Source organism: Hemiscyllium ocellatum, chromosome 10 (assembly GCF_020745735.1).
Source record: "Hemiscyllium ocellatum isolate sHemOce1 chromosome 10, sHemOce1.pat.X.cur, whole genome shotgun sequence".
NCBI lineage: Eukaryota > Metazoa > Chordata > Chondrichthyes > Orectolobiformes > Hemiscylliidae > Hemiscyllium > Hemiscyllium ocellatum.
Window position 1 is genome coordinate 81,807,528 of NC_083410.1, and position 13,800 is coordinate 81,821,327.

General features: G+C 38.3%; 1 protein-coding gene across 3 annotated transcripts in view; it reads left to right on the forward strand.

The window, feature by feature from the left end:
• The window catches only part of map3k4 (mitogen-activated protein kinase kinase kinase 4), a 211,545-nt gene extending 208,132 nt beyond the window's left edge, over window positions 1–3,413 (forward strand). For all 3 annotated transcript variants that reach the window (XM_060831662.1, XM_060831663.1, XM_060831664.1), the window contains exons 26-27: window positions 2,190–2,369; window positions 2,881–3,413. In XM_060831662.1, the coding sequence (XP_060687645.1) occupies window positions 2,190–2,369; window positions 2,881–2,901 (201 nt within the window). In that variant the 3' untranslated portion in view covers window positions 2,902–3,413. The remainder of the gene's footprint in view (window positions 1–2,189; window positions 2,370–2,880) is intronic.
• The last annotated feature ends 10,387 nt before the right edge of the window (window positions 3,414–13,800 follow it).

A 13,800-nucleotide genomic window follows, 5' to 3' on the forward strand; every position in this document is an offset into this window, starting at 1 on the left:
TAGACAAGTTCACTTTTTCTCAATATTGAATTCCAACTGCAAGTTCTTTTTTGTTCACTTTCTTAACTATCCATATGTTTGACAAATTCTCTACCTCTTAAAATTTTCAATCTTTTTTAATCACCATTGATAAATATTTAACATCCATATATTTGAACCCTTTCATCCAAATCATTGATCTAGAGAGTAAATAATAGAGGCCTCAGCATTGATTATCGTGGCACTCCAGTAGTTACAGCATCTCAACCTGGAAGAGACCTATTTATTTTTATTTTCTGCATCCTGTTAATTAATTCTGTATTCTTACTGATGTTTTGCCCCTATACAATGTGTACTTAATCTTGTGTGATCTGGCTCCTTTTTGAATGCCTTTTGGAAATACAAATACCTTCTATAGGTTCTGATTTATTCAATATTGTTTGCTAATTCCTCAAAAAGAAAGCTAAGTATAATTTCTCTTTCACAAAGCCATGTTGCTACCTAATAACATTATACTTTTAAGAGTCCTCTGTAATTATCTGTCATAATAGATTCCAGCAATTTTCCTGTGATAAATGTTAGGCTATCTGCTTTATTGTTTCCTGCTTTCTGTATCTATTTATTATTTTCTAATCCATTGTGGGCTTTCTAGAATCTAAAAAATTTTGCAAGGTTATAATCAATGCAATCATTGGCCATTTATTTCCAGATCCCAGGAAACTGGCCACTTGGTCCTGTGGAATTTGCCTCCCTTTGGGTTTAACAGCCTCTCCAGAGCCTTTTTTTCTGGCAGTGGTGATTTATCTTATGTTCCTCACTCCTTACCAATATCTTGATTTTCTGTTAACTTAGGGAAGTTTTCGAAGTCTTTCTATAATGAAGACAGACCAAAAAACCTGTTCAAAACCTCTGCCCTTGTCTTCCATTATTAATTCCCAGGCTCGACTCTAGGGGATCAACACCTCCTTTAAATGCTCATTGTCTATTTAAAAGCCTGAGGGTATTCTTATATTCTGTCATTGTTACTAGCCAGTTTTCTAGTCATTCCTTTTTCTAAATTTCTTATAAATACAATAGTCTCTTCCCGGTTACCATACACCTCACATTTCAGTATTAACAAGAATTGGGATCTCTGCACTGCCGTTGGAAGATTCAGAGGAGAGAGGGAAGCCAAGATAGTGACTGATTCAGTCGAAGTAAAAGGGTATCTATTTGGGGATGGTGGTGGAGGTGAAGTTTAAAAAAAGAGGAAGAAGAGAGGATTTGGGTTGGAGAAGGCAGCCTCTTAGGCTAAGATAGTGAGTGAGCTGAATATTGGTCGAAGATTGAGATCCAATTCCTTCTCTGCCTGTGCACTTTCAACTGGGATGTGACTTCTCCTGGAAATACGTTATTCATGACTCTGTCCTCTTGGCTATCCTATCACCGGTAATGCTGTGAAATGTGGAGCAACAATTGCTGCATCTGTAATCATTGAGAGAGGAGCTGAATACCAAAAGTAGGTGGGTTGTACTTCAGATAAACAAGGTACCGGTCTGACCAGATATGCAATACTATGCAGAGTCCTGGTCTTCACATTGAAAGAAAGATGTAATTGTGTTGGAAGCAGTTCAGAGACAACTTAACTGGAATGGGAGGTTTGTCCTAGGTTTGTATCCTCTGGAATTTGGAAGAGTAAGAGATGTTTGATTTAAAATATACAAACTCCTGAGAGGTCTCGACAGATTGGAAATGGAGATAATGTTTCCTTTTTATTGGGGGATCTAGCACTACATATCACTATTTAAAATTTAAGGCTTGTCCTTTCAGGGCATAATTTTTCCAAAGATCTTTGGAACTGTTCCCCTAAAGACAATGGAAACATTTTTGAGGTATTTGAATATTTTTAAGACTGAAGTGAATAGAGTCTTTGTAAGGTAAAGGTAGGGCCATCGTAGTCCCCGAAGGCGAATGGCTGCTTGATTAGAGATGGAGACCACTACTGGTGGTTTAATTTGTGTCATCACACCTCAGGCCAGGTGCTAGGTCATCTGGGAATTGAACCTGCGCTATTGGTATCACTGCATCACAAACCAGCTGTTCAGCCAACTAAGGTCAACAAACAGAACAACTTGAATATTTCATATTGATAAAACTTGATAATTGAACTTTAATTTCAATGGTTTATGAACTCTAACAATTTTAAAAGCTTTTGTTTTTTTGAATTTTAGAGACCTTGGCATGAATATGAACATAACTTCCAAATAATGTACAAGGTAGGAATGGGTCACAAGCCTCCCATCCCGGAGAGATTAAGTCCAGAAGGCAAAGATTTCCTGTCTCATTGCCTAGAGAGTGATCCAAAACACCGGTGGACATCTAGTCAACTCCTAGATCATCCTTTTGTTAAGGTGACTGCTGAGAGTGCAATATATAGCTAAAGCCAACTTTTCCAAATTCAGGACTTTCAGTCCGGTTGCACAATGTTTGGATTGTGAGCATAAATGCAAGTTACTGTGTCATTTGTTGTAGCATGGTGTTAACTCAGCATTATGCAAAGATGTAGATTTATACAGAGCTCACTGCATTTTGGACGTCATAGCCATGCTTGGGATTTTTCGGGATATGTTAACACCATGTTTTTAAAACCTATCAGCTGCACTTGGCTGACACGTTTGTAATCAATGGTGATTATTCCTACTTTAGTCAGTTTATAAGTGATATGGCTGATATCTTTTTTAGAATGGAAAGACACATCCTGAAAACTAACTTATTTTACAAGTGCAAATGTCATAAATTGGATTGATGTCCAGGTCGTATCTACATGTTACGACAATGATTCAGCCCTTGATTATGTGCTATTATTTTCAACTAAGCTGCTAACATTCAAACAATAACTTGACCTGAATGTTATTTTTCCAGGTTTGCTGTGATGAAGAATGAAGCTGCCTGAACAAGGGCTCTAGTGGTCTCCACAACACACGAGAAGCAATCACTACTGCAAGTGCCAAGAACACTGTACAACTAAGGGTCGTACTGACAGGGGTCATTGTACCACTGCTTCTGTGAAGCTGATAGGCCAAGACTGCACATGTTGGGCAATTGACTGTCTAGCAATTTAAAATAAGCTGCATGCTCAATTGGAAGTGCCATTACTACTGTACAGACTGTTGTGGGATTCTGTTCTTTTGCCCCACCCCTTTCACATTTGGGAACTGTAAAACAAATCTGTAGTGTGTCAGTTTTCTATAAGTTCCTTCCCATTTTGTGGTGTTAAATATTCTGATTTGTAAAATGTTTTTATCTCCTGTTTGTTGTGCTATAAACACCTATTATACTGTGGATTAAGAATGCACTGACTCCCAAGAACGTTTGCATATCTGAGTTTGTTATGGAAGGATGTAGACTGATTAATGAAATACAATTGCTTTCCAATAAATTCTTTATTTTAGGAACGTTGTGTTGATGAAAATGTACATTGAGTCTCTCCAATATGTGATTCAAGCACCATGGCCACAGGCCTCACCAGTGACAGTTTTGTTGATGGTTCTTCATACATGGGATAAAAATGCTACTTTCAGCTTAGTTTATTTATCTGCTCTATAACAGTACTCTTTGAATTATTTTAGCCAGGTTCATATTAACTTAGCTGATGCATATTTTCTTAGCATAGTGATGTCACAGCATTGTCTGCCTTTATTCAGTAAGGCATTGATCAGTTTTATGAAATGTAGTTATGAAATTATTCAAGTGTCATTCTTTCTTCCTCTTACAATGTGTGTTCTTTGAAGATATCCAAATTGAGGTAGACATATTTTAAAGTTTAATAATTTGGCACTGTTTGCAATATTTATTTACATTCAAATTGATCAAGGATAGTGCATCTTATTCCAAAAATGTCAGTAAACCAATGAAAATACATTCCATTTTAATTCGGTAACATAAACATTTCATAAGCTAAGTATCTCTGAGACAAAACAACTCATTAGTAAACAGGTTCCAGTTACTGTGATTCTTTTGTATTGGAAGCATAACAGCAAGTTAATTTCAAAATGCTGAGAGTGCCATTTCTGAGGGCAAGCACCTAAATCATTAGTAGCGAACTGCCAAATGAAAAAAAAGTTTCAACAGGATTCATGTGCCTGAAGTTGAGGATGAAGGGTTTACTTTGTGTCTCTTCAGGAAGAGAAACCTGAAAATGTACTACTCAGTGTCTTCAACAGCAACTCTACTCCTACGTGGTCACAGTCTACACCAGCACTTATTCTCCCAGAAGCCTTCAAACAGGAATTACAATATCGCTACTCCAGAATTGACAAAGCCCGTCTTTTAGATACAAGTGAGCAACTTGATAGCCACTTTGTTGGGGCAGTTAAGCTTGTTGTTTGAAGTCACAAATAAACGACACTGGGTAAAGTTGAAAGGGCAGACTTCATTCTGCAAAGAACCCATTAGAGTTTGCGATAATCCTGTTGCTTACTGATCATTTTTATTTCTAGACATTTTAAACTAAATGAAAATTCTCAAACTGACCTGCTGCACTTCGCTAATAATCCATAAAATCTAAATTCAAAGTAACATAACTATTATATTCCACATCTAATAATTTTATATTAGAGTTTGATCAATTAAATATGCTATTTACATCATGACATTTAGCAGTAACTTGGCACTTTGCATTTTTCTTGTCTGATCATCAATCAATTCAGTAAAATTATCACTTTTGATTGATTGTAATAAAAGAGGAGCTATGACAACTGTTTCAATTAGGTAAATTGTTTAATGCAAATGGCATAGGAAATTGAGATTTGGTGTCATGAATGGCATCAATCGCACCTTAATTTCCAGGGACTTATACACATTAAAATGCTATCTACAACCTATTAGTCTCTAGAAAATTCCGTTGACTATTTTAGATCCGTATTTGAATGGATAGAATGGTGATTGTTTTTCAGCTCTCATTTTCATCTTAATGTTGCTACTTTAAATGAACTAAGCTTAAGTTCACGTTATGAAACCACTTCTTTGACAGAGCCTGATGTACTTCATTCTTTGTCCAGTAGTGACAGTATGCCATTGTTGCAACGGTGCAGCTGATCATTGTGTCCTTGTTACAGATGTAAATATTGCCTTCAAATTGCTGCTTTGAATTATTTTCATTTTTGTCAGATCTCAGACTAAGTGCAATTTTTTATTGCTGTCTAGTATGCTAGGTTTTGATGTTTTTTAAAAGTTGAGAAAATGTTTTTGCTGGTTATTATTTAGTATTTGGAGCATGTGTTCAGACAGCATTTTAAGTATATGCATACACAGAGTCTACCACTATTATGTGGGATTACTGCTGCTTTGAGGCACTCTGCATCATTGAGTAGGGTCACAAGTAAGTTATTCTTTTCAAATCAGCCAGGGTATGTAGGAATTGGCTCACATGGTTTGTGTGTACTGTTCTCCCATAATGTCCCTCTGTTAGTTTATTATTAATATATATTAATCAGGCTTTGAGTCTAGCTGCTTCAAAGTGTGGAAGGGGTAGCATTTATGCAACAGTTGGGTGGAGGGGGGAGGAAAGAAGAGAGGGACGTTGATGATTCAGATTAATTGATCGGAGATTGAGAATGGCAGAATAATGGTTTCTTTCCAATCTGGCAGTTAGACAAGAGTCTTACTGGGGTGGTGGGGGAAAGAGTGGAGAGATGACAGGGTGATGGAGAACTTAACTAGTAAAGCTAAAAGGGAAGGAATGGGTTCAAAGTTTGAAGATGCTGAATTCAATATTAGGTCCAGAAGGTTGTGAAGTTGCTACTTCACCTGGAAAGGCTATGTAGGCCCTCGGATTGTGTGTGTGTGTGTGGGGGGGGGGGGGGGGGGAAAGAGGAGAAAGGGAGGAGAGAGAAGAGAAGGGAGGAGAGAATGGAAATTGTGGTATTAGAGGTCCTGAAGGGACCCCTTTGAAATGCGGGCAGTGAGTGATGAGAGACTTGTTTGGTGAAGGTGTTCTGTTGGAGTTGTCTGAAATGGTAGAGAATGATCCTTTGAATGTTGAAGCTGGTGGGATGAAAAGTGAGGACAAGAGGGACCTGTGTACACTGGTGTAAGTGGTGGGAATGGGCAAGGGTGGAAATCTCCAAAGTGGAGATGGAAAGGGCACAGAAAGAAAAGGAAGTGTCAGAAGTGGACCATGGGAAAGTTTGAGGTCCAGCATGACATGACACTGTACTGAAAAAAAATTGTGGGAGACAGTCAGTGTAGGATTGTTCCGCATACCCCGTAAAGAGGCATGTGCCCATATCTCATTTCTGCAAAGGAGTGGCTAAGCTAAAGGAGAAATTGTCCAGTAAGAACAAATTCAGTCAAGTGGGGGGGGGGGGAAAAGAAGAGAAGAACAGTATAGAGGCCATCTGTGGTGATCAGGAGGCAGTTAGGGCCAGGGAAATGGTCAGTATGACAGAAGGCATCACATGTGTAGGTGGGCACAAGCTAGACAAGTGGAGAGAGGATGGAGTCAAGGTAGGAGGAAATGAGCTCAGTGGGATAGGAACAGGTTGATTAGATAGGCCTACCCAGGCAGTCTGGTTTGTGGATTTTGGGAAGGAGGTAGAAGTGGGCTGTGCAGAGTCAGGAGACGAAGGGTGAAGGCAGTGGGGTGAAGATCTTTGGAGGTATTAAGTCAGTAACAGTCCTGGCAACAATGACTTGGTGTTCAAATGTGGGGTCAGTAACTTTTACATAAAACAATTCATGCTTTATCTAACACCTGAAGTGTTACAAAGTTCAATCTGCTAAAGCATTTCAAGCGATTTAAAAATATGCAATGTACTTCACAGTAAGCTCCTTCCACAACCCATGTGCCTGGAAGACATTGCATCAGTAGATACAAAAATTACAGGGAATTAAAATGAGAGGCTATGATTAAAGGACATATGTACAACATAACACACTGCTTGTCCTTTTCTATTTTTATTTGGTTTGTTTTGCGATAAAAAGTTTTAGCCATACAAATATCACGCCACATGCTATATTTTAAAAGCAGTTACTTAGATGAATATTCAGGAACTCGAAGTTGGTGTGTGCAGGGAAAGTAAACAGGAGGTGTAAACAGCTGTGGAGCTTTATTCAATAGAGTATTAGACTTAGTATTATGTAAAGACAGCAACATTTCTTCACGGAATACTGATCCTATACACTGCAACTCAGTAAGAAAATTGGAATTGCCTTTGTGCTTCTTCAGTTTCATTAGTTTGGGGAGATGTTGCCAAACAGGGCACATAAGACATTAGGCCAGATGGCAATGGGGAGAAAGAGTGTTATGGACTACAATGGATGAATAAACTTTTCAAATATTAGTGTAAATCTCTGATGTACTTTAGGTTGTATTGCTGTTGTGAAAGGCACTATATAAAAGTGTGTTGAAATGGACCATAACTATATCTTCAAGTTACAAGTGAACTTTCCCATAATTCCAAGTGTTAATTCAATATTCCTCATGGCTGAACTGAGACAGAAAAAAGTTTTTATTTATACAGTACTTAGCTCCTGCCATAGAAACAATGTCTGTTCAGTCAGATCATCATAATCCATACTTAACCATTTTTAATCCTTGCAAATATCCACTAATAAAAAGAGTGGAAAATAATTGATGGAAGAGAGTTCCACAATTGTTTCGCATTGATTTTGTTTAACATTACTTGTATCAATTGTCTGAATGACAATTTTATGTAATGTTTTTGTTCATGTTCATAAGTAATAAGAGTATTACATAAATTGTGAATGTCTAATTCACTTTCAAAATGTTTCTACAAAGATTTCACAAGGATGCCACTTTAATCACCTGCACTGTGATCGTTAAGTGTTTTGGTCTCTTGCTGCATGATGTAGCTTTAAATGATTTAAAATTAATAATAGCATTATTTAGTTTAATATCCCAGTGAGATCCTGAATTGAAAAATGTACAGGTCTTTGTCTAAAGGGGAGTAGGTAGTTGAATACTTGAGTTAAACTCCTTAAGTCATGAAATGCAGAATCTCCAAACTGTCATTTCTTATTTTAGTACATCACCCTTCAAGTTAACTTACAAAATAAGCAAACTGGAAGAATCATTTTTTTTCTGGCACATTCTATAATCAATGGTGCAATCAAAAAAAAGCCAGAGCCAGATCTGTTACATTAGAATGATTGGAAGGCTGAAAATCATATTTTTGGCACAATTTCAAAATTTTATTTTCTCTGGACGAGACCACCTCCTCCAACTACCCCGACAGTACAGAATTAGGTCATTCCCCCAGAGGTTACATGAGGTGGGGCAGGGTACAGAAGTTTAATTTTTAAAAAATGCAGGTTCAGTTTAGACAACAGCTGTGAAGAAACAAAAGTTAATCTTAAAACTGATTACTGGAAAAGTTGGAAATCCAACTCGTTTTAAGCAAGTACAGATACAGCCTAATGGTGGAGGTGAGTAAACCAAAGGAGAGGCTTGTAAGATGGCAGGCAAAATAGTCATAGAACTGTACATCATGGAAACATATCCTTTGGTTGAACTCATCCATGCTGACCAGATATTCTACGTTAATCTAGTCCCATTTGGCCACATCTCTTCCTTTTCATGTACCTATCCAGATGTCTTTTGAATGTTGTAATTGTACCACCATCAACCACTTCCTCTGGCAGCTCATTCCATACACACAACACAGTATGAAAAGGTGCCATTTAGATCTTTCCCCTCTCACCACTGGCCTCTAGCTTGAACTCCACTACTTTGGGACAAAGACCTTGTCTGGTCACCCTATCCATGCCCCTAATGATTTTAGAAAGGTCACCCCACAGCCTCTGATGCTCCAGAAAAAAATAGCCCCAGCTCATTTGTCTACCTGACTATTTTCAAGTAACTATGAACCTGCACTCCAACATCTCTTGATTCAGCAACGCTCCCCAGGACTTAAGTGTACAAGTCCTGCCCGGTTTTGCCTTTCCAAAATACAGCACCTCCGTTATCTAAATTAAAAACCATCTGCAGATATTCGGCTCATCTTGTGGACAACAGGAAGTGGTAATGGGAAGACTAATGGAACAAAGGATAGGTCTCAAGAGGATATACAGGGTTGTTAACATTAACTTCAGAAGGCTAGAAAATGCTTAATCATATATTTAGTGTTTTTGGAACACCTTAGGAGACTGAAGGGAAGAGAGATTGGAATGGAGACCCTAAAGTAATGGGCAAACAGAAATTTAGTATTATGGCAACAGGCTAAAGTGGCTTCACTACACGCTAAAATGTAATGGAGACTGCATTTGAGTAGCAAGTATATCTACTTAACTGAAAAAGAGAATTATGTTTAGCTGGATGGGTCTCTTCAGGCTGCAGAGAATGAGTCCAATATTCCCTCTAGGCCCACCTCCTTTCAAGATGCATTTCTTCTCACCCAGTTTGTTGCATTGACCATTCATCTACTTCTCACCACATCTGTTCTAATGTTTCCAGTATTTTGTTTACTTTAAATGAGGAATCCCCTCTAACGTGTTTGATGAGATGGTTGCTTTTCTTTACCACAAAATTGTACTCATCCCTTTCACTCCCTCCAGAAATCATAATCTGCCTTTTTTTCTCAAATTTCATCCAGATTTTAATCATTTGTCACTATTTTAACAACCTCCAGATAATATCAAATATCTTTAAACATTCTGAAAGCTGTTCTTTTGTAATACAGTGGTATATGCAAATAACTGTATATAATATCTAAGTTGTAAATAAGTATGGGAGATACAAAAATCTATTCTTTAACCATTTTCTTTGCTTAGACAATTTCATAATAGGCAGCTTCAGTCATAATTCTCCAGCACAGAAGTCATCTGAAGGGAAATGATAGAATTAAAAATGGAATCAAGGTTGGAAACCAGGTTTCTGACTAACATCAGAATAGCTAAGTAAATATTTGCACTGACATGGAGATACTGGTGTTGGGCTAGGACAGACAAATTCAGAAATCACAATGTTTAGTCCACCAAGTTTATTTGAAATCACAAGCATTCAGAGGGTAGCTCCCAGAATACAGAATTTATGGGCGGAGATCAAAATATCATACAAATGGTGCAAGTGGAGTGCTGAATAGCAAGTCTCTGCAAGTGACCAAAGGGGTTAGATGGTGAGTAACGTGTCAACAGCTGAACAATAACCAATTAAATGAGGCAGAGATAATTAGAAAATTAAAAATAAAAGGTGGTGCTGGAGACAAACCAAGTGACTGGAATTGGAGTATATTTGAAATCACACAAGCTTTCAGAATGCAGCTGTCAAAGAGGCTGCGCTCTGAAAGCTTGTGTGACAATTTGTATGATTTTTTTGATCTCTGCCCAGAAATTTTGTGCTTTCCCCTCACTTCACCTGACAAAGGGCTATGCTCCAAAAGCTTGTGATTTCAAATATCTGCATTGATAAACTAACAGAGGAACAAGAATTCCAAGACAACTTCACTACTTAGTATTTGAGAGAGTGGTCACACACGTCATCACATAAAAAGGTCCAAGACATTTAACATACAATATTATGCATTCACTTCTTTCTTTGCTGCCAGTTAACAATAAACAAAGCTGGATTCTGGTACATCCTTGGGTAATTTTCTCAACAGTTGCTATATTACAAAAAGGTAAAGTTGTTATTCTTGCCAGACCATAAAAACTGCTCTCTCATTTGAGAGGGAGAGACAGAGACATAGCAGGTGGTGGTTTAGCCGAGGGCTAGCACACCTCAGTTGTGGAGAGAGGTTGAGAAGCAAAGTCCTTCATGGTAACCTCAGATGATAACTGGACAGCAAATGACATATTTATTTAGTGTCCAGTCTATTTCCAGCTTTCACAAAAGGTACATCTCCAGCTTCTACTGTAGTGCCATACAAATGTAGGTTGTTTAGCTCAATTCCCTGGGCAGCTGATTCATAATGCAGAGACATTAGCAATGCAGGTTTGATTCCTGTCCCAGCTAACAGCACTACCTTTGCTTTTTAACCTCACTTTTCATTGAAGAAAGAGTGGTTCTCAGGCAAAAGAAGCTGATTGGTGAATATTTGCAGTCTTTTACATGGAAGTCTTCAGTTTGTTTAGGAACCAATGTTTTTCTTTCTTAAACATAATATTCAGTTAAAAAGAATATTACATTAAAGTGTAAACAGCAGGGAATCTCCAGTAATTAGAAAGTTTGCAGATGACACCAAAATTGGAGGTGTAGTGGACAGCAAATAAGGTTACCTCAGATTACAACAGGATCTTGATCAGATGGACCAATGGGCTGAGAAGTGGCAGATGGAGTTAAAGTGTGTGGTGCTGCATTTTGGAAAAGCAAATCACAGCAGGACCTATACACTTAAATGGTAAAGGTCCTCATGATGTTGCTGAAACAGAGACCTTGGAATGCAGGTTCATAGCTCCTTGAAAGTGGAGTTGCAGGTAGCTAGGATAGTAAAGAAGGCAGTTGGTATGCTTTCCTTTATTGGTCAGATTATTGAGTACAGGAGTTGGGAGGTCATGTTGCAGCTGTACAGGACATTGGTTAGGCCACTGTTGGAATATTGCATGCAATTCTGGTCTCCTTCCTATCGGAAAGATGTTGCGAAACCTGAAAAGGGTTCAGAAAAGATTTACAAGGATGTTGCCAGGGTTGGAGGATTTGAGCTATCGGGAAAGGTTGAATAGGCTAGGGCTGTTTTACCAGGAGAGTCAGAAGCTGAGAGGTGACCTTATAGAGGTTTATAAAATAATGAGGGGCATAGATAGGATAAACAAAGTCTTTTCCCTGGAGTGGTGGAGTCTAGAACTAGACGGCATATATTTTTCCCCTCACCCCAAACCTAAGAAGAGACTGAAGAGGCAACCTTTTCACACAGAGGGTGGTACATGTATGGAATGTGCTGCCAGAGGTAGTGGTGGAGGCTGGCACAATTGCAACATTTAAAAGGCATCTGGATGGGTATATGAATAGGAAGGGTTTGGAGGGGATATGGGCCAAGTGCTGGCAGGTGGGATTAAATTGGGTTGGGATATCTGGTCAGCATGGACAAGTTGGACCAAAAGATCTATTTCCATGCTGTACATCTCTATGACTCTGTGGGAGTGAGACTGGGACTACAGGCAGGATCAATAAACTGATGGTAGGAAATAGGAATGCAGTAGGTTGGGGACAGGTGTTAAGGTGGATTGATGGTCTCAAAAGCGGTTTTCCTGCCCAGTATCAGTTCTCAGACTGGAGGGACATTAGTAGGACTAGACAAAAAAAAATCTGCTGGAAGATTTTGAAGTAAATGGATATTGGATAAATAAAGTATTGGTTTGTTATTATAGTTTATATAGAGTCATAGCACGGAAACAGACCCTTCGGTTCAGCTCGTCTGCGCCAACTGGGTTTCTGAAACTACACTAATTCCATATCCCTCCAAACCATTCCTGTTCATGTACCTGTCCAAATGTCTTTTTAAAAATGTTTAAACTGTATTTGCATTTACTTCCTCTAGCAGTTCATTCCGCATAAACCACCCTGCGAAAAGCTGCTGCTTTGAAATCGTTCTCTCGCCTTCAAAATATGCCCCCTAGTTTTTACTTTCCCCACCGTAGGGAAAAGACCTTTGCTATTCACCTTACCTATGCCCCTCATGATTTTATAAGCCTGTATAACAGGTACTGGCACTAATTCTGGAGTGGAAAGATGTTCTGTTGAAATGGGCTTCAACTGAACCATACTGTGTGACCAGTATCTGAGCAAATTAGGTAAGTAGGGCTGTAGAAAAGGCTTTAAAAAAATAGTTGGGAGAGGAGAAATGGCTCAAAGCAAGAGTATAGAGCAGCTATTTAGATAACAATACTCAGAATGGGACCGAAAGGTACAGAGTAAATAAACATTGAAGTACATCAATAAATAGGGGGCAAGGAGGGGGATAATGGTTTTTTTTAAAAAAAGGCAAAATTAATGGATCTTTACTTGAATGCTCGAACTAATTAATGGCACAAATACAGGTTATTTGATCTTCTAGCCATTACAGCAAGAGTTACAAGGAGATCAAAGCTGGGAACTAAATATTCAAGGATACCTGACTTTTTGCAAGGACAATAAGAAAGGAAAGTGTGGAGGAGTAGTATTGTTGGTATAGGATGGCGTAAGTACAACAAAAAGATACAGTCAGTTCAGATAAAACATGTTTATAAGAAAATCACAATAACCGTGCCATTTAAACTCATGGGGCCAGAATCACGTTTTGGTAATATGCAAGTTCGCATTCTACAAAGAATCATGTTAAAGTCAATTTGCATTGAAGAAACATGCTACAGCAACTGTAATATTGAATCTGAAGATGAGGAATCTATATGTGAGCCTGGTAAAAGTCTAAGGTCCCTCATAGTTGCAACAAGGTGAGAGAAGAATGCATGAGATAATGAGAGCATGCAAAGGCAGTACATTAATTATGGATGACTGATCTGTTTTTTGGGATCGTCCGATTGACAGCACTAACTATTAGGATGAATTCAGAATATATTTGGGACAGTCTCCTATAACAACTGTGAATCAAAAAAGGAGGCTATTTTGGATGTGGTGATGGTGATGTTTAAGGCAGTTTAATAAATGATGTCAGTAAAAAGATGCCCTGAGAAACAGTGATCATAACATGGTAGATTTAATGTTAGAGTAGAGGAACAGAGCACAGTTGTTGACAAACTAAGTTTAATTAAGGGTAATTACAAAAAGGAATGAAAAGAACTGGGAAAGAAGTTTAGCACCAAAGTTGATTGAGGAACACCGAGATGCTCAAGGAAATAGTTTGACTCATAGTAGAGATATGTCACAGCAGAAAAGCAGCATGCTAGGAA